The following is a 24,698-nucleotide window of genomic DNA, read 5'->3' on the forward strand; positions in this document are numbered from 1 at the left end:
CGCGCGTGTATAAATTATCATAATATACGTGCATCCATAACTATGAAATGTCATGAAGTTCAGACAAAAACAGCTTTCATGTCAGGGGATGGAAATGTATTTCGTAATTTGTATAGGCCTATTTACGAGTAAGTTAAGGGAGACAGATTCTTCGCAGCTTTACTTGACAAATGACAACTCGTGTAGTAGATACACAACATTCAAAATGAGAAAGAACGCATTTCAAAGTTTCTCATGCTTCTACGAAACGTTGATATCTGTTACTTTGGTTTAGCCTCCAGCGCTCGTAGACCAACGACGCTCACATTTGTTTTGACATTAACAACACAAAATAGCTACTGTCATGTATACGATACGCATATGTTGAATTCCCCCAGTAAAAAAGAAACAAAGAAAAAAAGTGACCAACGCCAAACTATTACAACTTTGGACGAATTTTATGTAAGGGATGTACTCTCCTTCCCTTCATTAGAGGAAAAAACAAAAATTACGAAGATTTTTGTGCAAGTAGGCCTAACTACGAGACTCATGACAGCACCATTAATTTATCTCATTTCACAACGTGGACGTGACCGACATTTCTCTTTTATTAAAACACGCAAAATGTTCAAATTTCATAACTTTCTTTCTCCTTGTCCGATTTCTGTACAATTTCCAAGTCTTTTTTTTTCAGCATTTTTTTTTTCAGATTCTCTTTTTGAAAGGCGACTTTGAATTACCATGCGCATGTACTGGGACTATGCAGTAGGCCTACAAAGCAAAGAAACATTCATATTTCGTTGCTATCAAAAGGAATTAAGCAAAAATATGGCAAGGGATACACTGATCTGAAAAAACAACAACAACTCTAAACTCATTGTTGTCTTGGTCTAATCAGTTTGCAAACGAGGGATTTTGCCATACTTTCTAAAATAACGGGTAATGATGATGCACAGTACTACAAATAATCGTTTATAATTTCTGGAAAAAGGAACTGTATACACTGTATTATAAATGTATTTGCGCCGTTGTTTGTTTGTTTGTTGTTGTTGTTGTTGTTGTTGTTTTTTTTTTGGGGGGGGGCGTTGTTATTATATCCGAGAACCCTAGCACTTTGTCGAAAGCTCGTCTTCTCTTCACAGCATCCTATATGAAGACGTTGAAAACAAGACAGTAATGCAGAGGGCATGATTGTTGTATACACGTCATTGGTTACGTCACTCTCAAGTTCCAACGCTCATTACAGGTACATGTACAGAATACTAGTAGAAGAACGCACTCTTAAAGGACAAATCGAAAGCACATGTTCATCACACGTTTATCATCAGCTGTCACATACCAGTAGATTAAAGTGGTGAAGTGGAATCCATCAAACAAGGCAAGTGCCATAATGTGTCTCGCCCATTCGCGTACAAGAAATTGTACACGAATGGGATATAACAGATTAAACTAGAAATGTCGCTACAGCGACTGGTTATACCCCCGCCAAACAACATTTCATAAGCTTTGGTCAAAAAACTGAGGAAGTAGTTAAATCCGCAAGATCTTTCCTTGATCTTCTGCCATTAATATGCCGTTACCATGGCAACGTACTTTCGGGTACTGTCGAAAAATGCGTCTTGCACATCTACAACCAAAGGCACACATCTGTACCAAGTTTCATGGAAATTGGGCAAAAACTGAGGAAGTAGTTTGCAACACAAAATTTTCCATCATTTTGGCTCATAATATGTGAGCTGTTACCATGGCAACATACTTTTTGTCACTGTCAAGAAATGTGTCATGCTGACCTATTTCCTAAGACAAACATTCAATATGAATTCCATGAGAATTGGAAGAACACTGATGAAGCAGTTTTGCCATGAAGCATTTTGCCCTATATTTTACCAATAACATGCCGTTACCATGGCAACGCACTTTTTGCCACTGCGGAAATATGTGTCTTGCACATTAACATATTCAGATGAACATCTGTACCTAATTTCATAAAAATTGATCAAAAACTGTGGGAGGAGTTCGCGACGCAAGATTTGTACCCATTTTTGCCCATAATATGCCGTTACCATGGCAACGTACTTTTGGGTACTGTCAAAAAAATACGTCTTGCACATCTACAACCCAAGGCACACATCTGTGCCAAGTTTTATGGGAATCGGTTGAAAACTGAGGAAGTAGTTCGCGACGCAAGATTTGCAACGGACCGACCGCCCGACCGACCGCCCGACCGACCGCCCGACCGACCGCCCGACCGCCCGACCGTCCGCTGATTCCTATATACCCCCTTCAAACTTCGTTTGGCGGGGGTATAAAAAAAAAGATATAAAAGAGTAAAAATTTATGGCAAAAAAAGAAACGTGCCATAAAAGCTTAAGATTGGGCCCTTAAAGTTCGTTGACTCCTGCCTGTGACCTTTGACCTTGTGGTGACCATCCACTCCCCAAGGGACATCTACCATCCAAGTTTGGTAACAAACGGACCTATGGATCAAAAGTTATGACCCATACTAGAAATGCGCCATAAAAACTTAACATTGGGCTCTAAAAGTTCATTGACCCATGCTTGTGACCATTGACCTTGTGGTGACCATCCACTCCCCAAGGGACATCTACCATCCAAGTTTAGTCACAAATGGAGTTATGGATCAAAAGTTATGACCCATGATAGAAATGCGCCATAAAAACTTAACATTGGGCTCTAAAAGTTCGTTGACCCCTGCTTGTGACCTTTGACCTTGTGGTGATCATCCACTCCCCAAGGGACATCTACCATCCAAGTTTGGTAACAAACGGACCTATGGATCAAAAGTTATGACCCATAATAGAAATGCGCCATAAAAACTTAACATTGGGCTCTAAAAGATCGTTGACCCCTGCCTGTGACCTTTGACCTTGTAATGATAATCCACTCCCCAAGGAACATCTACCATCCAAGTTTGGTCACAAATGGAGTTATGGATCAAAAGTTATGACCCATAATAGAAACATGCCATAAAAACTTAACATTGGACCCTAAAGTTCATTGACCCATGCCTGTGACCTTTGACCTTGTGGTGACCATCCACTCCCCAAGGGACATCTACCATCCAAGTTTGGTAACAAACGGACCTATGGATCAAAAGTTATGACCCATAGAAACGCGCTATAAAAACTTAACATTGGGCTCTAAAAGTTCGTTGACCCCCGCCTGTGACCTTTGACCTTGTGGTGACCATCCACTCACCAAGGGACATCTACCATCCAAGTTTGGTCACAAATGGAGTTATGGATCAAAAGTTATGACCCATAATAGAAACGTGCCATAAAAACTTAACATTGGACCCTAAAGTTCATTGACGCCTGCCTGTGAGCTTTGACCTTGAGGTGACCTTCATATATGGTAAAATGTGAAACTTTGTATGACCCCCTCTTCCCTCGATGTTTGATTGCAATTGAAGCCCAGAGTAAAGAGTTATTGAAGTTTATGTAGCGTTACGGACAGACGACGGACGGACGACGGACGAACAGACACCGCAGGCGATCCCTTAGTCTCCCCTCACCTCCGGTGGGCTCGACAAAAATCTTGGTTCGCTATAGGAAATCAAGAAAAATCTCACAACTTCGGACAAAAAAAAACAATAGTTGTGCTGCAATGAAATTAATCTCGTACTCGAGTTCTACGTAAACCGGGCTGTATGGGGTATAATTATAGACATTCACCACCAATACGAAGATGCAGCGATTTGTACATAATACATTTTACACATACCACACGAAGAAAAGTCACATAGATACACAATGTACGATGCATACACATAAAAAATAGCACAATCAAAATTCATTATACAAACTGTACACGGCTTTGACACTGCGGACTTTAAACCAGACACAGCACTCACATTGACAAAAAAAGAAGAAAAGAATATCTGATGCGTAAAATTAATACTGATGAAAAAATAAAGATGAAAATATAAAAACAAAACCACAAGACGTGTTTAAGACAAATTTCAATTCCAACTGCTTAGCAAATCCCTCCTTGATCAGACTGATCTATAGTTCCGTGAATTTGACCTCGTAATTACATGTTGAAACGCATTTGATAGCAACATTTGCTTAAAAACACTTAATTACTATAGATCGAGTGAAATAAAAAACAACAACATGAATTTGAAGATATCAGTAAATCATTTTGTGACTATATTAGATCGCTAACTTGACATTCGTGCAATCGGATGTTTGCCAAATGTGAAGCAGAGCGACGTTTACCAATATATTCAAATTTTACGTATGTCTTTAAAAAACTCTTTTCAACTACCAAAAGACTTGCGTGCGAGATGAATTCCGATCTTTTTTTACATTAATTCGGCAGCAACAGTAAAAGAAAATAAAAAGTTACTTCATACGCGAAAAAAAAAATGCATAAATTTACGATTGATTAGAAAACCGGTCTAAAATATAGAACAGTAGTTTACTAACATTTTCAAATTTAACTACACCTGTGTATCAAAGACTCCCTGACAACCAGAAAATCACTATAGGCCTACACGCTAAATTCGCGCCGTGAGTAGGAAATGGATGTGTTCTTGATTATAATAAACAACAGAAAGTGATTCCTCGAACGTCGAGACAAAAGAAAAAAACACCAAACAAACCGACCGAGAATCTAATCTGACACTCCCTGATTTTCGTGAACTTCCGTCCTGTTAGACAACCTCGCGAGACAAAAATGCACGCATGACTATTTAAAATACAATACTGCTTGCTGCTTTGTATTTAAGTCGACGATGCGTCATCAAAAGAATGTCATACCAAGATACTTCTGCCAAAAGGGCAAAACAATCAGTTGATTTATTCAAAATGTTTCGATCTGATTGACTTATTGATTGCCACGTTGAGTTTGAAAAGTTACTCACGATAAAACAAACTTATGCAACACACACCCTGGTTTCACAATCAGGAAAGAAATATTAAGTCTCATCAATACTGATTTTGGATACCAAAGCACAGCAGGTGCCTAAGACTTCATCAGGCCTCAGTTTTATCAAAACTTATAATTGATTATAGGTCCCCAAAATCAATCATAACTTTCCAAAATGAATCATAAGTCTTGCTTGATAAAACAGGGCCCTGGTCTTCAATATATCGTGATCGTTGTCCCTAGTCAGGCATGCAGCATCCAGAAAATGAAAGTCTCCGAGAAATGGATAATGTTTGCGCCTTGAGAAATGTCTGGTAGACAGCAATCAAAGCAAGAACAGAAATCCTGGAGAAGCGAGAGCTGATACCAGGCAATCATACTGCTGAACAATCAGCAGCAATCGCAGATCGGAAATATTGCGAAGTACATCCGTAAGTATAAGCCTGTGTTTAGTTTAATATAGAGTATCGTAAATTACTATCTCCTTTGTCGTTTGTTGATTGTATTCATTGTTAAGTCAGGTTCCAGCCTGACTCGCATTGCACATCATTAGAACAGACATGTTAGCACATTGTCAGTATTCATACTGCTTAGAATTCGTTCAAGTTCTGGTCTGTATCCATAGAAAGGTAAATAAATATGTGCACTATATACATTCGTTGTGTCCCTGGGTAGACCAAAACGGCCAATAATGTCAGCGACGATTATCGTCGGTCATCATACTTCTGTTTGAGTGCGATGTTGAAGGGGTGTGCTTCTTGGGAAGGGGAGGGACGCAGTTCGAAATAAAGTTTTATGTGTTAGAATCACTGATCCCTGTCTAGGCCCGACCTAAAGAATCGTTTCGTGATCTGCAGAGCACGGCATCATGTGGATCTCGAGGGACTTCTGCGTGTTGTCCTTCTCTGTGGGGGTGGTGTTGACCGATTGGATGCCGCTGTCTGCTCTGCTGTTTTTCCTGAACGCGTCGTTGTCCACGTGGTTGTGGTCGTCGCGATGAGGCGCGAGGCTCAGCCTACAGTTGTTGCGATTCATATCGGAGCCTTCGTCGCAATGCGTGGCGTCATCATCGACCTGATGGTAACTCTCCACCACCTGAGGCAGCAGGTATTGCTTTTCCTTGTGGTAATCTGGTCCCACCATATCGGCACCGACGTTGCTATCAAATTCTGGTGGGTAGAATGACACTTGACCCTCATATTCACCATCGTAGTTGTCATTCTGATCGGCCTCCTCGGGCACGGTTTCAAGACCGTCAACGGAAACCTGGACTGTGACACTGACGCGTTTGACGTACGATTGGTGCTTGTCCGAAGCGGACGATGACTGACAGTTGGACTTGCTATCATCCGCCGTGAAGCGTGCCATCTCGCTGTCCCTCGTGTCATCATCGTTCAGGGGAACCATGGGAAATACATTCGCGTTCGCTGTTGACACGTGATTGGGACTGCTGTTGGAGTTTACCGCTTGGTCTCTGTCACAATTTGCCACAGATGGCATGTTATCGCTGGTGATCCCAGTCAAAACTGACCCCAAAGAATCACGATGACACTGCTTATTTTTGTCGTGTGCTGTGGAGTTGATCTGCGACACAGAACGTTGTCCACTCGTTGCTGTTGGATGGTACTTCATTGCCTGCTTCTCACACATGCCGTGCTTGGCGAGTAGTAGGTACAGATCTCGGCGGAAAGCTTTGGTGAATATGGCGTAGAGAAAAGGGTTTGCGCAAGAGTTGATAGGGTAGAACAAGACGATGAATATTTTTGTTTGGTTCGTTGTCAGGATGTGGTGGCCAAACACCATGGAGAGGCCAAAGAGCGCCATGGGAGCCCAACAAGCGAAGTCGGTGAACACCAGCACGGCCATGCGCTTTGCCACTTTGGAGTCTTTGCGTTGCATGACGGTATGGGGGTTGCGCACCGTCAAGTACATTTTGATGTAACAGAGGCAAATGACAGCAAATGCGATGGTATTAACGAATAATACGATGGCGACGTATGTGATGGTAGCCGTTCCATCTTTGCTTTCGACGTAGAAGGGCAGACACATGCTCGTGATACCGTAGTTACCGACGTTAAAGAGAGGTAGGACTGCCACCAAGATTGCAAACAACCAGCCAGCTATCATGATGCGGGCCGCCAGACGAAGGCGAATACGCTTATTAAGATCGATGGCGTAGATTATGGTATACCAGCGTTCGATTGTGATGACAGTAAGAGAAAATACGGATAGTTCACTGGACAGCATGGAAATGAATCCCGCTACACTGCAACCCGCGCCATACTGCCACTGTAAGGAGTAGTTGAAATACTCCCCTGCCGTGTGAATGTCTACAGAGGCAACCATAAGGAGATACACGCCCATCCACAAATCGGCGAGGGAAAGATTGCACATGAGAAACTTTGGGACAGTCATCTTATGACGCTGCGATGCCAGCACCAGGAGCACAATGAAGTTCCCGATGAGTGCCGTACCGGAGACAATCCAAACCATGACACGAAGAAACACGTACCCCATAACGTCTGAACACGGGTGAAAAGCGTTGGGTTTCGGTGTGCAGTTGACACTGGAGTATTCATATTTAACCACTTCTCCCATGCAGCTGCTGCCATTGTGGCTATGGGAGGTATTGGGGTCGATGACTTCGCTGTTGAAACTGTTATCCTCGTATGTAGGATTGGCTCTCGACGGACTGATTTCAATGGAGCCATTGGTGACTTCACTGGGATCGAAGGGCATGGAGTTTTGGAAGTTGAGCTGATGGCTCTCCTTCAGCTGCTTTGACGACGGAGCAAATATGGACGGGATGTAATCGTCACTGTCCGAACCACGTGGTATTGTGTTCGTTCCGGTCATGATGGGTATATTAAAATTAACGCTCTCTCGATTCTGTGATGTCACCGTCGACATCGTTGTGGACGGACATGGTTTCTCTTCAACCCTCGACGACAGGTCCGTTTTGGCTGGGTTCCCGTAGTTCAATTTGGTCTTGTACGTGAAGGCGCAGCAGTGACTAAAGTAGGTCAGCTTAGCCTCTTTGAGGCGCTCAAAGCGGAAGATGGGCGGAAACTTCTTCAGAGACGGGGTTTTCTCCAGGTTCAGCTCTAGAAGATATTTCAATCCCGCTGTAGGCAGGTGATCTATCAGTGTTTGCTCAAGAGACCTGCATAAGGGCACAAAACATAACAATACGTGTAGATATATATATTTTTTTTTTCATGAAAGTTTTTTTAAAGGATGCTTAGACACAGACATGGACATATACAGAAAAAAAAGGTTCGAATTCCATCTAGGCCTGCCTAATATTGTCAGTTTCTCCGGTTGAGTACGTCCTAAAATTATATGATGAGTAACATTCTTGAAATACAAATTATGCATAAAGATGATAATCCATTTTAGCTTATATCATAACTTTATAACAAAAATAGGGAAAGTGGTAGGGGAAAGAAGTACCATGCTTTATATACTTTATTTTATAGTAAGCACTTCTATATTCAGGGTTGCGGGAAAAAAAGATAATGAACATATCAAATTGAATCTAAGTCTGTCTGTACGCACAAAGGATGAAGAGATAAAATTATGTGACATACGAAATTGTTTCGTTGTCGAAACATTTCACTATTTTTTAAATTTTTTTTTAAACAATAGAGGGTGAAAATGCACTGGGAAGGACTAATAATGACTTCATCATGGAGGTCATTAAAGACTTTAAGTCCATTGTCAGTCCTACTTGATTGTTTTCTGGGCGAAGACTAGTCTTGTTTTCGATTCGATTCGATTTCGATTTCGATTTATTTTCATATTTCTCGATGAAAAATACATCAAATATAACAAAATTAAATGAAGTACATGATATCAAGCTGGAGACATACATAAAATATTGCAAATATATAAAACATATAGTGGTCGATCTATGACGTTTTGAATCTGTGATGGTTGTTGGTGGTTGTTGATGGGAAATGGAAAGAATAGCTTTGTTGGGTTTGATAACCATGATATTCGCCTTCCAGATCATCTGTGGATAATTGATGCATAAACACACTAACGATTTAAAAAGCTGAATCACCTATTTTGAATAATTTCTCAGAAAATGATAATTTGTTTATATGGCAAAGATGGTTTCTCCTTAAATATTCTGACAGCACGTTGCCGGGTGAGAAAAATCTTATCAAGAATAAAACAATACAAACAAACAAACAATATTTAATGATGCATTACCTCCCCACACCAGAACACCGTAATATAAAACACTGTGTGTTCATTAGAGTACCATACAATGCTTGCTGAATGTCAGTGGGGAAATTAATATCCTTAAGTTTGTAACGAGTTCTATAGTATCTTTTGTAATTTATACGCGAATGAATTACTAGTATGTGGGAGTTCCATGAAAGGTCATTATTCATGTATAGACCAATAAATATACCTAAATGTGGATTCAGATTATTGCAATCAGGAAGAGGATTTCTTTGACAGCTGCTAAGAACACCATATTTTGAGGGTTTTTTTCCACAATATTCAGAAATATTTTATTTGCATGTATCTAAGTTTTGGGATCATGATGTCCGAAAGAAAGAAAAAAAATATGTTAGAGTCATCTGCAAATAGGATAAAACGAAACAATTTTGATGACAAGAGATTTTGAGAAGTATGAAATGAAGACCAAGTATAAGAATCATTGTGCAACATCGTACGAAATTCCTTGAGGACTACAAATGAATGTCCTTTTTTTCCACAAATTGTTTTCTATTAGACAAACAGCTTTTGAACCAAGACCTTGCCAAGGATTCTTTGATGGCAAAATTTGTATAGCAAATTATCATGACCCATCGTGTCAAATGCCGTGTCTAAGGCCCGATGGATCAAGTTGAGTTCCCAATTCTTTTAACACCCCCAAGATGATATGCTAAACTCAGTGTTCCAGTCTCACGTGGTCTACTGGTAAGTAACATCCAATTCAGAATGATGAAAAATAATGATACATTTGATTATTACAACATCGTGGATTCTTTATTCTCGATCCTTGATGATGGTTGAACGTGATACTCACAAATCGGTTAGTCCTTCGAAGCCTGCAAATGCATTTTCCGCCAATGTCGTTAGCGGGTTGTGAGCGAGGGATCTAAAAAGACACATACACACAAACACAAGTGGAAGGAAGATTTTGACTTGTGATCATTATGCATTACTACACCTATTGACACCTTGAGGTTACATCGAATTTGAGCTGGTATTTACCGATGATTTCCAAAGTTACATTACTACTTAGCAGTGTCGTAACCCATGATTGTAGTATGACGTTATAATGTTATGATCACAGTGTGTGGACAGGTCATAGTGTATGTTCTTCTTGTGTATATGCCTATTATAAACGGGTTTTCTTCAGATCCATCTTTGCTACTATACTTCCCCTACAAATACTCCTAAAGCGTCTGCTATTATTGTCATCGTTTTACAGTTTTATAATTATTTTCTTCACTTTGACAACGACGGCAGATATGAAACTGATGATCACCTACATGTCAACTTATTCTTTTGATGTTTTCAATGTTTTCTTACATTGCTTTGACGAAAATGAATGATACTTGTCAAGTGATGGCGCCGTCTAAGAATTCCGCCACTCCACCTCCCTTACCCCAAAAGATATCACTGTGGTGCCCACTCAAATATATTTTTCCCCCACAGAATCCCTATAGTAAAGTACCTGACTATCCTAAGTCTATACTTAAACGCAATGTTTTTTGTTAAATCTTATGGTTTGCCATTTATTGCAAGTACATTGCAATGTTGTTTTTATGAGCCCCAACATATAAATATTATTTACAAATAACACAATTAGGAAAGGTGAGGGTATATTCTTGAATACTCACAACGAGCCTATTGTCGCTCCAAAGAAAGTGTTATCGTTCAAATGTTCGATTTTGTTGGATGCCAAACTCCTGCATAAAAGAACAAACAGACACAAAAGAAAACAAAGCAAACGGAAATCAATCACAGAGCAACTCTTGGTCCCGGTAACTCTCTTCCATGCATGGATTCTATCTGGGCAGCGTGTGATCACTTTTTGTCTATAGAGAATGTGGATTAGGCCTATTTGCATGCGATATCGTGCGAGATTCTGTAGAGGTTGGATGGTCTCTCCTCCCGTAACACTGCGGAAGTAACGGATGACAATTTCCCTTGTGTATAGTCTTCAGTAATGTCTTTCACATCCCACGATACATTGCCACATGAGGAACTTCCTCTCGACGAATAACCAGCCTTATAAGCTGTAACGACCATGGTGTAAAACAGTTTGCCAATAAGATGTAAGAAAATTCATCGCCATAAAATCGAATGGTGTCGTAATGTTTGTGCAAGCAATAAAACACTGGGTGCATGGCTTCTTTACTCATGGATCGTTGCCAGAAAATTGATTGTAGATGTAGCGTAAGGTTTTAGGACATGAAAAAAAAAATGCATATGGGAAATTGGCTTAACGTCGGAAACAGCCATAGAAATTGACTTAACAATATTTTAACAACGAGATTTTAAACTTCCGACACGCCCCAAATGGGTTTGAATCCTTGAAGCAATTTTCGACGTAAAATGCCGGCAAATACCCGGATGTCTCCTTTGCGCCGCTTTAGGGTTGTAATGCACCAGAAATTTCTATTTTCCTGTTGATTTATTAGCTTTCAAGAATGTTATGTTAGTGCAACCCTCGGATATTGTACAAAATCACCATATTTTCAGGGTCGTTTATGAAATTTCTTCCTCGTTTCACACTTAATGGTATCCAAATCTTCTCGATGAGTTGATTAAGCAGGCCACTGTATATGAAATGGCAACGACGTACAACAAATTGATAGCTATCAATCTAATGTAGTCCGCGTATTTGTATTAAAGTTAGACAAATAGGACCTTTTTGGCATCTTCACGATAACATAACAAGGACATCATGTGAACAAGGCTGGAGAAAAGTTGGCCCCATCCCAAGTTGAACATCAGGACCTTAGTGGGTTATGCTGCCCTTCATATCAGGGTTTTATCTCTCATCTAAAGTAAGGTGTAATTGGAACGAGTTCCCTGTCTACACAACGCAATTTAACTAGCTAAGTGCAAGCCATCCGACGCCATATACGTCGATAAGCATGCAGAATGTGTTCTTCTTGACATGTTAAAAAGTTAAATCATAAAACTGGTGACACGTAAATCAGAAGAATAATAAAACTAAGGAAATCTAATGTATAAAATGAAAAGAAAGCTGTTTACAACTTTTCTCCGATGTTATCAGCGCCTTTGAGTGATTACTATGTCTTAAAGAAAACCAGCATGAATTGTCTACAGTTTGGAAAGAGAATGAATTCACAGCATTTTCATGTATAAACCTACAGGAAAATAAATTGTGAGGTTATGTAGATCACATTTAAAGCCCAAACAAAGTTCTGGTACGTCTGCAAAAGTTGTCAAATTTCGCTCCCAAATGTGAACGTATGCTGAGGAAATGTGCAGGATAACGATGTTATGACAAGATATTCGATGGGTAACGACGAAAATGCGAAATATTAACCAAAAAGGTTCAGTCTCAGAACTTACCCGAACGGGGTCAGGCTAAACTCGGCCTCGGGGATAACTCGGCTTCGCTTTGTGACGGCGGGATGAGTTGTAATGGTTGTCCCTCTGATGGTACAGTGTTGTCCTGTGGGAGCGGCCTGTATAAACTAGCGCTTCGTGTTCTGGCTACTCGCAGTAATGGTCCGAGTTGTTACAACGCGCGCATCAAAAACCTCTTTTGCGCTCATGCAAAATTAGTGTGCGCCGAAACAACAACAAAAACTCCAAAAACCGCGCGTCTCAGCAACTGAGGACCGCGCGCTGTCATTTTTGTTTTGTTTGTACAGGATTACGTTAGCACGCACTTTCCTGTCCATTCAGTTAGGCCTCATTTGGTATTATGCAGTGGCCAGTAGAAGGTGGCGATCACGAACTGCGTGTGAATTGTCTGAAGTAGGGTCGAATTTTTCCCGAGACCGAGTTAGTCTGGAGCCTTCTGGAATAAAAGTCGGTTTTCCTACTATTATTATTTTTCTCAAAATACTCCAAACCGACTCATCATTCCGGCAAACCGCGTCAGCCAGGTAAGTTTCTTAGTGGACTCTTTCGATATATTGCAAGAAAAAATGAAATGGTGCTAGACGGGTTCTCAAGCACTTACCGAAACTTAGTTTTCACTTTAACTTAATTGGTATGATGTCACTGTGATAAATATTGCTGTCTTGAAAAAAAACAACACACACATAACTTTGAAATCCAGTAGTTTTCTTAATTTCAAGCATGGGTTCATTTTTCTATGAAACGTGTATACTGCTGTATAATTCATTTGATATAGCTTGTCTTATAATATTCAATCAATTCGAATAAAGTGTTCAGTGGCCCGTTGCATAAAACTTACCATTGAATTTCAATGGTAACTACCGTCAAAATTAGGCGTCACAGCCAATCAGCATCAAGGATTATAAAAATTACCGCTAATTTGAAGACTTACCGCTAGAAAGGAGCGGTAAGTCCAGCGGTAAGGGTTTTATGCAACAGGGCCCAGATCTGCTTTCACAATAACGGCGGTAATCCCATTCGCAGATGACAGAAGGGATATCTGGAAGGGATGCTTACAGCTTGTTGATTCTCAGGCCCTGGAAACAGTTCTTCCTGATATATCTGATGTGGTTTGATGACAGGTCCCTGGAAAAGAATCGAAGAGAAGAAAAACTAATGACAGCCATTGTCGTAGAAGTATAGTACGTAAGTACTCTGCAGCAATATAGTGGTAAATTACAGTTGTAAACGCAGTCTTCGTGGTCGTATGATTATTATTGCACAAGAAATGAGAAGATTATTATAAGTAGAGGAATAATGAAAAGAAGAAAAATTACGATGATGATGGAAATTATATCAATATTGATGATACTCAAGGAAGAGAAGAAGATATAGTTATTGCAATGATAATATTATCAATATGTTTGTTAATTAGGTATTCCGGGTTTGCTGTTCGTTCTTCTTACCCGCAGAGGCGTTTATTTTGTCAAGGCTATTCCTGAATTCCTGAATTATTATGTATCATGTGCATCTTGCACATTATTACAATTACGTAACTATGTTGCTCGGGTGACGAGAAATCTTGCAAGTGTATTACAAGTGGCTTTCTCGTTATGTTCTAATATATTTTCGTTGTTTGTTTCTCTTGCTCTTTTTGCTTTCATTTTCTTTACGTCCCACTCCTTCCTTTCATAGTTTTCGTTAGTAGGTTGTTTGTTTATAAGACCAACATTTTCATCGCGGGACCTATACAATACAAGCTTTGCTTTTTAGTAGGTCCCCCACATTTCATGTTTGTAAAATTCTCTTCTCTTGTCTTCTGTCTTAATTACGACGTTATGTCTAGTGTCATGTTCTTCGATTGTATCTTATGTTTGAGATGTGGAACATTAAAATCAAATCAAATATACAGGAGTCGTAGTACACGGTACAAAAATGGAAAAAAAAAAGATAACACGTCCAAAAAAAAAAAAAAAACATGAGAAGGGGCGCGACAAGAAGAACGAAAACAGCAAAGGGGGAATGTAAGTCAGTGTCAAGGCGTATGAGTTGCGCGGGCTGAGGAAGAAATGAAGTTTATCTCGAGAGTCGGGATGGATTATGGAGAGGATTGAGAAGGGGTATATAAAGGGTAAAGCTGAGTACGTTCGTCATAAGAAATCAGCATATAGGCCTTATTTATTTCGGGGGATTGAACATTAATCATAATAAATACCAAAAACAAACAAGCCAGACATCACTAAGACTGATTTTCATGATAATGTAAACCCCATAAGGGAGTTGCAAAGCGATGACATTATCATCTAATTGTATATGAACTTTGATGTATCTGTCATCAATATCAATGTTCCATGAAAACACGGAGAGAATTTTGAACGTTTCGTCACTTTTCTATTTTTCGAGTTTATTTGTCTGTGTTTGTTTCATTTTTATCAGAGAAATGGCTGGATAGCCCAAATGCAGCTGCACTAGGTGGTCTTCCATGGGGTCGAGTTGACTGTGGGGCGGACCACGTTATCGGGGTATAATACACACCCTGCTCTTTGCCATGAAGAGGGATCTTGTACGTGCATGAGTTGTGGCTCTCTCACATACGGGACCTCCCTTTTATGTCCTATGATCCGAGGGACAGATTGGAAGTCCGATTGGATTGAATGATTCATTTTAGTCGTATATCCACTATACCACAGTGCCCCAAAGGCACTGTGGAGTAGTGGATAAGACACCGTCTTGACATTCAGTCAGTGGTCACGATTTCGAATCCCATCGAGTGCCCATGTCCATGAACAATGATATGTTTTACCCCTCCCCTCCCCCCCCCATATCCCTCTCGAATCAGGTGTAATGTATGGGTACGTGGCAACGCTAAAGGGTTATTATGATAATGACAGGGCCCTCTGGTAGAGCAGTGGCAACACTATAGAGAGGCTATCCTGGCATAAAGATCATATCACTATTATTCCTATATAATTGTGTTTGTTTGATCTGGGTGCCCCAAATGAGACCTTTCAGCCAATATCAGCATCATTCTGAAAGACACATTCGCTTTTCAAACGTGACTTTCACTTCAGGTAGCACAAAGCACCATCCGAACACATCCACGGCATGTAAATAATCACGTGCCAGTATAGATTTTGTCCAAGACTTTGAACGCCAATAGTGATGTCATATCGATGTCATAATCGATATCCACTTGATTATGATGTCATTCCACGTGACTCAGTAACTGATGGATGTCAGTGATATGTTTATCGGTGAACATCGTGAGGTATTCTGAAGATGCTAATGACACCATCATCTTCTCCTCGAATAGAAACTCTAGTGCTCTTTAAATGCAGTATAACCACTGTATTAAAGGTGATCTAAACAAGCTAAAATGTTGTCATTAAACTTGACTCAAACAAAGTGTATGGTTTCTTTTGAAACAATGAATATTCTACCCGGTATATTATTCGTTGACGGTTTGGAACTAAATATGGCTGAATCTATGGAATTTCGTGTTTTTTTTTTGTGTGTGTGTGTATGTGTGTGTAAATTACCACTGAAATTTCATACCCATTTTCTATGTTATTTACATTAAATGGGTGATTCGAGAACACAAAAAGCACCCTTCTTAAGGGTCCATCTTATCTTGGGGTGTTTTTTTTTTTGCATCGGCATCACGTGACTGTTATCATAGACAAATAATGCAGCGAAATACTTACATGTTGATAATCAAAGGTCTATCGTCGTTTGTGAAGGCAGTGAAGTTTGGGACAGCGTCGAGATTGCACTTGATTATTTGTCTGTCATAATACAAAAATGATGAAATAAACGAAATCAAAACATCAAAAGTGAAAGTGAGGAATCCGAACATTACAGATGCATTGAAAACAAAAGAAGAAGAAGAAGAAGAAGCAGAAGAAGAGAGAAAGTAGAATGGATCAGAAAGTAGCTAGGGCACGTATCATAATCAGGTAATAAAATTACTGAGAATTGGATTCGTTTTCTCGGCGAACACCTTGCATGATTATGGGGAAACGTCCTTCTTTCTTTTCACATGAATAACGATCGACACACACAGACACGTGCATCCTCCTATTTTGTACGTTCAGTGGCACTTATTTCCTTATTTTGCACATGCTCGCGGTACGTCTCTAAAAGTATAGAACATGTGTCGACAGTACCCTCAATATCAATGAATATCATGTTCAGTACTTCACAGAATTATGAATGAGAGATAAAGATACAGACACAGAAAAAGGACAAGGACAAGGACAATTAGGAAAAAAAAGACATTAGGAATGGACATGAAGACAAAGCCGTAGATCGATAGAATGGACATTTACATTGAAAGTGACATTTTCGGGGAAGTGAATCTGACTTTTTGTTGGTAAGCGAGTGTCCTCTGGCGTGAAATGTGCAGGTGAGAAGATTAAGACGACAAGGTACGGGTTACTTGATAATGACAAATTGTAATCTTAATCTGCAGTTGCGATTTTACAAATTGCATTTGTAGAGGGAGACAAATTGATGAAAACTCACACCTGAATAACTACTTTCTTTCAAAACGTTTTTCTTACCTATACGAAGTAGCAGAATCCGTTTGTCTAATTATATGATTTGTATACAGATATGTCACTATCGAGACTTCCTACCCCCTCCTCTCTTTTAGTCATAAACCATCCTCCTATATAGTATAGGCTTCACTTTCTATGCTCCCACCCCTCTCTTATACTCTCACATTATTAAGATTACATGAACAGTTCTTCCCACTACTTGTCAAAACGCTGAAAGAAAATATCTCCCCACAGGATGATCCGATGGTGTGTAGACACGAAAAGTATCATTATGAGTGTCCACGGGCTACGAAAACACAATACGCACAGGGAAAGAAAGAACCCCTTTGTTAACCCGTTTCCCCCAGAGAAATTTCGATTATTGCGTTTCGTAAAGACGCTTGTATCAGCCCAGCAGCAGAACACACCGGAAAACATCAAAAAACAAACAATCAAGATTTTCTAGGACATCTGATATTTTAGATGAAGACTAGAAACGACAATTACGCCATGTTTTTGTCCAAGTGCCGACCTCTTTTTTTTTCTCTCTCTCTCCTTCTGAAAAGAGTATGTGCACCAATTTCTGTCATTTAGTGTCACTCTCATACGAACTTAACGACACTCTGTCGAGAGGCCCATAGAGTAATTTTTATTAGCTTTCAAATAAAATCAAAAGTCTAAATCCGTACCAATGACCTTGATAGTTTCACCCCCCCCCCCCCCCTCCTGCTTGGTCGGCGTTTCTGGTTGAGAGTCTGACTCTGTTATGAATGAATGACTGAGTGAGATATTGAGAGCCAGTATGACCCAAACTCGACTTTACGCATCAGTAAGGCAGGGGGAGGGGATGTTCTCCCCTTCCTCTCCCTCCCCGAAATATTAATCACCCCTTTCTCTTTACACTTGAATATTTTATTTCCAAACTCCCTTACATTCACTACCAGAAAGTGGTCAACCTGAAAGAGGTGCATAGTTGACATCTTCAGCAGTAAAAATTCAAGAGAGATAAGCTGAACTTGGTAAAGATAATGGGTCGTGATAAGCGCTAAGAAGATCAGAGACTTTTTTTTTTTGCATAGCTGATTTGTCAAACCAAACTATCAAAGGTGAAAAATAAACAATTGATATTTACGTTAAGAAATATTACCTCTCCCAGGTCGAACCCACCTCTCGGCCGCTTCACTCCCTAAGGAAAGCCCACTACATTCCAAATTTGACCCCCTCCCTTGAGTTCCTTATTAGTTACGGTGCCAAGAGGTGCAGGACTCGTATTTTAGAAATCTACTCCCAGTTTGAATCGCTTTTAAAAGCCAGATTATAATATATCAAGTAGAATTTAAAGACATGAAAGTCAAGTTTATCGCCGAAAGACAAAACTTCCAGCGCTCATATGGTGGGAAAAAAAAAATCTCACATGTCGTACACGTACAATGACGTCACAGGTGACACATCGTGTTCCACGAACCTTCAGATCCATGTTAGCGAATTCAACCGTAGAGCCCCAAGCAATATCGTTTAAAAATACCATGTGTACGAAAGATCAACTCTTACTGCAAAATATTCTGGGGAAATGATATAGGGTCTTCAGAAATACGAATCCGTGACGAAAATTCTTGGCGCCATTTTAAGGTAACTTCTGTTTGAGAAAGAAAATGCATATTACACTAAAATTGGCTATTTTAGTGACTGCACATTCCAAGAGTGCAAGCTGAAGAGTTTAATCTCAAGAAATATTCTTTGTCATGATCGATATTCAAGACTCCAAACGCATCGCACAATCATCCTACCCTCTCTGCCATCAAAACCTAGAAAACAAGTATCAAGTCACACACACACGCACACACCCACACAAATGGTTGACACGTGGCAATCTGTCCATCCAGTCTCAGTCAAACCTGACACACTGCTTTCCTTGGTTGCGGTAGCGAAGCACCAAGCCAATCTGATAAATTACGCAAGAACTAACATCTATTTTGGTTTTAATCGCTGTCAAATATAGCTCTGCTTAAATCCTTCCCATGCAAAGTATTCTGTCCATTCCCAGAAACTCACATTTCTTGTAGCCGTGGCAGATCTCTGAACAGATCTGGGAGAGGCATCTGGAGCGGAAGATTAACCAGCTCTCTGTGGATTGCATAATTGAAATAAGAAGAAGCTAAGTTACTCAGTAGTCAGAAAGTCCAACTTTCAGAATCTTACTGTCAGAAAAAAAAAGTATCCCCTGTCAACCGTACACAGGCATAATCAGCAAGCCACAATACGATATACGCAGTGTCAGAGTATTGTATTTACTTGCTGCTGCTGCTGCTTTGCAATTCAGATAAAATGTTTTCTGCTTCTTGTACAACTTTTGAATATAAAACAGAACTAAACCTATTTAATTAGTTAGTCAACAGATCAATTTACTCATCTTTCTAATCATCACAACAAACTTCGATCAAACATCCTCCCTTCTCTTCATCCATGCATTTATTCATCAGTTCATCCATCCTTCGAATTTTTAACTTTCTATCCGCAACCCATGTATCCATCTTATTATTCATTCATTCATAATGTACTTACTTACATATCATCAGCTCTCTGAGTCTTCTACATTGTAGTATTAAACTTGAAAAGCTATCATTGATAATCAGCAGTTCTTAAAAGTCCTTTTGGGACAATGTTTGTATTTGATTCGGAGCTCTTTACCCCCTATTTCCACGTCAAGCACTCTTTAAACTGAATCATATAAATCTATATTAAGATTCTTCACATATTCATAAAAAATAAACGCATATTTTATGTAGAAATGGCTTTGGTTGAGCATCTAATTTCCATTTTTCCATTTCCCCCAATTTTTTAAGAAGTTCTACCTGAATAATACTTACATGCGAAGAAGGTTGCCATGTCCTTCGAACGTATGTTCTTCTATTATCTCCAATTTCTTGTTGTTTTTCAGGGTTCTGCGAAAGAGAGAGAGAGGAAAAAAATCACAATGAACGTATTCACGGTGAGCGTAATGATGATGCACGTAGAAAAAAAATATTCAAATATCCATCAATTTACAAGGTATTCTGCAATGAAATTATGTATAATCAGCGACATGTGTTGGAGAAACAGTATGGCTCCTGGAAGAGAAGGGGCAGGGTCGATGCAACTTATGTGAAAAAGTGTTTATGTGTGCTTACAATCAATATTGTTCAGGTTTAATGAACGAAAGAATTGCTGATACTGCCAGAATAGGGCCTATAATAGTAGCCAGTCATCCAAAATGTTTAGCCATGCAGTGTCTGTGTCTTTATAGTTTTAAAAGACGTATGCAATTAAAGAGCAAATAATTACCACACACCAAAATAATGATGGATTATGCATGATGATAATGATGATGATAAAACGAGGGAGCGATGAGAATAAATAATATTAAATGATTTATGATAAATGATTTATAAGAATGATAATGCTTTGAACACACTGATTAAACACAAGAATGTAAAGAAAACAAATTAGAACATTTTCGATACAATACGCAATTGTTTTTTGATTTAATTTGATTTGATTTGATTTATTCACAAAATACATATATACATACGTTATTCACAAATATGCACATAGTTTGTACATGAAATATTTGTGTGGATCGTCATAACCTATACATGAAAAGCTTGACTGGGACGTCCAGTAGGGATAACTTACACATGATCATGCACATAACGGGTCAGTATGAGACAGAAATGCAGGATGACATATAATACGGAGTGACTTCTTTTGTAATAGAAGTAATTTATCTGAGAGTGTTTGATATGTATTTCCCCACGCAAGAATACCACAATTTAAGTATGGCAATATGAGAGATGAATATAATGAAACCAGGGACGACAAAGGAAGACAAAATTTAATCTTGTTAATTATACCAATATTTCGTGAAATAGTTTTACATGAAATTTCCATGAGAGCTTATTATCAACTGTTATTCCCAGAAATCTAATATGGGAAACATTTTCCAGTGGAGTCCCATCAAAAACAATGTCGGCAGGCAGTGTCTCTATAGAGTTGCTAAAAAACATATATTTTGTTTTTTGAAGATTAAGAGATAATTTATTTGCCTTTATCCATTGGGCGACATTTTCTAATTCAGAGTTTATTGTGTTTATAAGAGTAAGAGGATTAGTGTGCGGAAAAAAAAATGAATTTGAGTCATCCGCAAAAAGAATGAAGGAAAGAACACCTGATGACCTTCAAAAATCATTTATATACACAAGAAACAAAAGCGGACCTAATAAACTTCCCATGGGACCCCACATTTGATATTTAACATTTGTGAATTACAACCATTTAAAGAGACATATTGCTTCCTGTTCATGAGGTAGCTCCTGAATCACTCCAAGGCCTTACCACGCACTCCGTAATGATGTAATTATTAAGTAAAATATCATGGCCTTGGAGAAGTCCAGGAACAAACCTAGTAGATGTGAAGATCTGTCAATAGCATGTGCCACTTTTTCCACAAACCTTAATAATGCATGTGTAGTGCTATGTTTTTCCCTAAATCCGAACTGAGAATTTGAAAATATATTATTGAATTTTTAAAAAGTAATAGTTCTTTTATGAACAATTTTTTCAGGAATTTGGGACAATGTACATAACAAAGAAATCGGTCGGTAATTATTGGCAGCTAATTTGTCATCTTTTTTTAAACAAGGGGATGACTTTTGCTATTTTCATACTTTCGGGGACAATGCCATTAAAAAGAGATAAATCGAATATGTGAGCTGAAGGATCCGCATTTGAAGATATTACCCCCTTCAAAAGAAAATTACTGATGTCATCGTGTCCAGCACTTTTTTTAGAACTAAAATCAGAAACGATGTTGATTATCTCCTGATTATATGTTGGACTAAGGAACAATGAACTAAAATTTGGTGGACCTAAAAATTCAGAAAAAATCCTCCCTCCCCCCCCCCCAAAAAAAAAGACAAATGTAATTAACAAAAGTAAATATAATGTTGTCCTCTTCATGATAATCTTATAAGAATGAAACAGGTAAACATATCTTATCGTGAAAGTTAAATTACTTACATTGCTTGTAAATTCGTAAAATTGGCTAAGTCTTCTCCCGAGAGTCGCCGTAATCCTGATTGCTCGATCACCCTGTAACATGGAAAAAAGCAAAGATTGAAAAGTTGAATTAAAAAAAAAGTTGCTCTCATCTTTGTGTTCTAGCTCTCTCAGTTATAGGATTGCGTGATATACCAACTCATTATGATCCAAGGTCTTCTCTATGTTCATACACTCTTAGTGCTTGTAGTCATTATGACTATAGTACTATAGTACTGTTATGCAACAACAACAACAACAACAACAGACAACTTATTTGTACTATTGCTAATAACAACGACAATGATTAAAGAGAAGAATGATATCATTTTTAAACCTGTAGCGATAGCAGTGGCTGCATCGATATCAATGTCAATAATGATTATCATAATCGCCACCATTAAAATTCCAAAATAAGACGACACGCAGGCTATTCTCAGAACCTCTCGAGTAAAATAATCAGTGAATGCAATTTCCATCGTGTGATAGCCTATTAGCCAATAACGCTGTACATCTACGCAATAATAGATCATTTTTAGGAGGGGAGGTGGATCACTACTTTGTCAAAACAAACTAAAGAACAAGAAAAAATAGAAAAAAAAGATGTTCGTGTTCATAATAGTATGTACATGCGCATACGATCGGTGTGATATATTCGTAATTCACAGTAATGTCCGCCGACAGTATTATGAATGAAGATTTTTGTATCGCGGTTGGATGCAACATAATGTAGAGAGAGAGAGAGAGAGAGAGGGGGGGGGGGGGGTACGAATTTTCGCTCTGGCTTTCCGGATTTAAGTCTGTCATGATTCTCGACACATTAACAAATCAGAACGCTCACAAATCGTAAGGACAAATGGATCCCGTATACGAGAGGATTTATACGTAGCGCGTCCAGAGTGCCAAGCCCGGATATACATTTCCACGTATATATTTTCCTTAACGAGAAATGAATGTTGAGGTACATAACAGGAAATGACTATGAATGACTTATCACGCGGCTAGTATACGGTAAATTCGCATAATACATGGTGTTTGCTGAAGTATCTTAGGCAAAAGATAAGAGGAAAAAAATATGAGAGCAAAAGAAAAGTGAACAGTCATGTCTGATGTGACACCATGGAGCTGCTATAGTTTAGTAGCTCCATGGTGGCGCGGTGAGAAAGATCATAGTATCTATTATGATGATCTCTGTTTTGCTTCCTTGAGCCCCTACTCATGCATTTTTATGCATGGTGAAGCTGCCATGTTACCATCCTTGTTCACTGTGATTTGTTATAAATTTTGAAAACATTCTTATTCCTCATCAAAATCACTATAAATTCTGAAACTCTGTACCCTATATGCAGCATAACCCCTTTCTATGATATTGTTCTAATGTAAAAGTCTGAAAATCATCCGGAGTTCTCATTTAATGTTTTCATTAATGGCAACGATCACTGGGATAGAAAAATAACCATTCTCTTTATTGATGCAAATATCTTGTTATATTTGCATACCTTTAATCAACTTTACGGTTTGACTTTATTAAACGAATTTGAAAAAAACCAACAACAAGTGTATTTAAGCCAAGGAAAACGTCAGCCCAGCTAGGCACGTTGTTCACTGTGTGACATAATGTTTGTTTGTTTGTTTTATCAGGAACTTAACTTTCAAGAAAATCTCGAATCGTCTCTTCATATTTCTATATAATTTGAGGGAGCGGGAATGAGGTTATGTGGGGGGGGGGGGGGGCAATACTCTATCACGGCTACGAAAGAGACAGCAACAACGATGATTCCCGGCACTTCAGACATGTTCGCTAGAGGTAAATAATGATGTTTGCTAGAAGAGGTCAAGCGACAGGTAGGGCGAGCGGGACATCTTAGAAGGATGGACGGTATTTTGTCAAGATATCCGACGGTCTGTGATTATCCACTTCTTTACGAGGAAAATGTCAAGTGGTACACGGCGGCCGCGGTTGTAACCTGGCGATACAATTTGTTTACCACAACGTTCGTTCTGCAATTCTGAAAACAACAACAACAACAACAACAACAACAACAACAACAACAACCGTCTGCGGTTAAATTCTGTGACGTTCCCGAAAAGAAGAAGCAGAAAGGATTTAAAAAAGCAAAGCGTGCCAAAAAAGTAACAAGCTTGACTCCGTCTACAGTGGCACATTATCACCTCGTTAGAGAAACGGTAGAGAAACAAACAGCGTGAATTGGAAGTTGAGGGTTTTATTTTGGCAGTCAGGCGTACAAACCGCATGGAGGGCGTACGAGCACTGATACGGATCTACGTTCGATGTTCTATCTGAAATCAGATTCGCTTGTCTAGGGCTGCTGTAAGCACTGGATGGTTAGAATGGGGGGGGGGGGGGGGATACGTAGTGACACAGCTTCATGATTAAACTTTGCAATATAGGCTACCCAGTCGCAGCGGAGTAACGTTAGACCACTGGCAGCTTTGCTCTTTCATACCCGTGATACAGCAATGAAGTTACTTAGACACTGTCATGTAAACCATGATTATACAATTACGCATCTGTAGCCTGTATTCATTATATATCTACACTCAGCAAAAAAAGAAAGTAAACGCTTTTTCAAGTTTAGATTTCTCATAAGATATGTGGTTGAAAGCAAACGTATTATATAC

General features: G+C 39.1%; 1 protein-coding gene across 1 annotated transcript; it reads right to left on the bottom strand.

The window, feature by feature from the left end:
• Positions 1–5,703: 5,703 nt before the first annotated feature.
• Positions 5,704–23,851, bottom strand: LOC139718173 (follicle-stimulating hormone receptor-like). The gene is made up of 6 exons (XM_071629653.1): positions 23,796–23,851; positions 22,038–22,109; positions 19,035–19,106; positions 13,522–13,590; positions 9,920–9,991; positions 5,704–8,035 (listed from the first exon to the last, which is right to left on the bottom strand). Exons 1-6 carry the CDS (start codon positions 23,849–23,851, stop codon positions 5,704–5,706), a joined length of 2,673 nt encoding a protein of 890 aa, XP_071485754.1.
• Between the last annotated feature and the right edge of the window lie 847 nt (positions 23,852–24,698).

Source organism: Diadema antillarum, unplaced genomic scaffold (assembly GCF_040938485.1).
Source record: "Diadema antillarum isolate AM-2024a unplaced genomic scaffold, OU_Dant_1.0 scf00000091, whole genome shotgun sequence".
Classification (NCBI taxonomy): Eukaryota; Metazoa; Echinodermata; class Echinoidea; order Diadematoida; family Diadematidae; genus Diadema; species Diadema antillarum.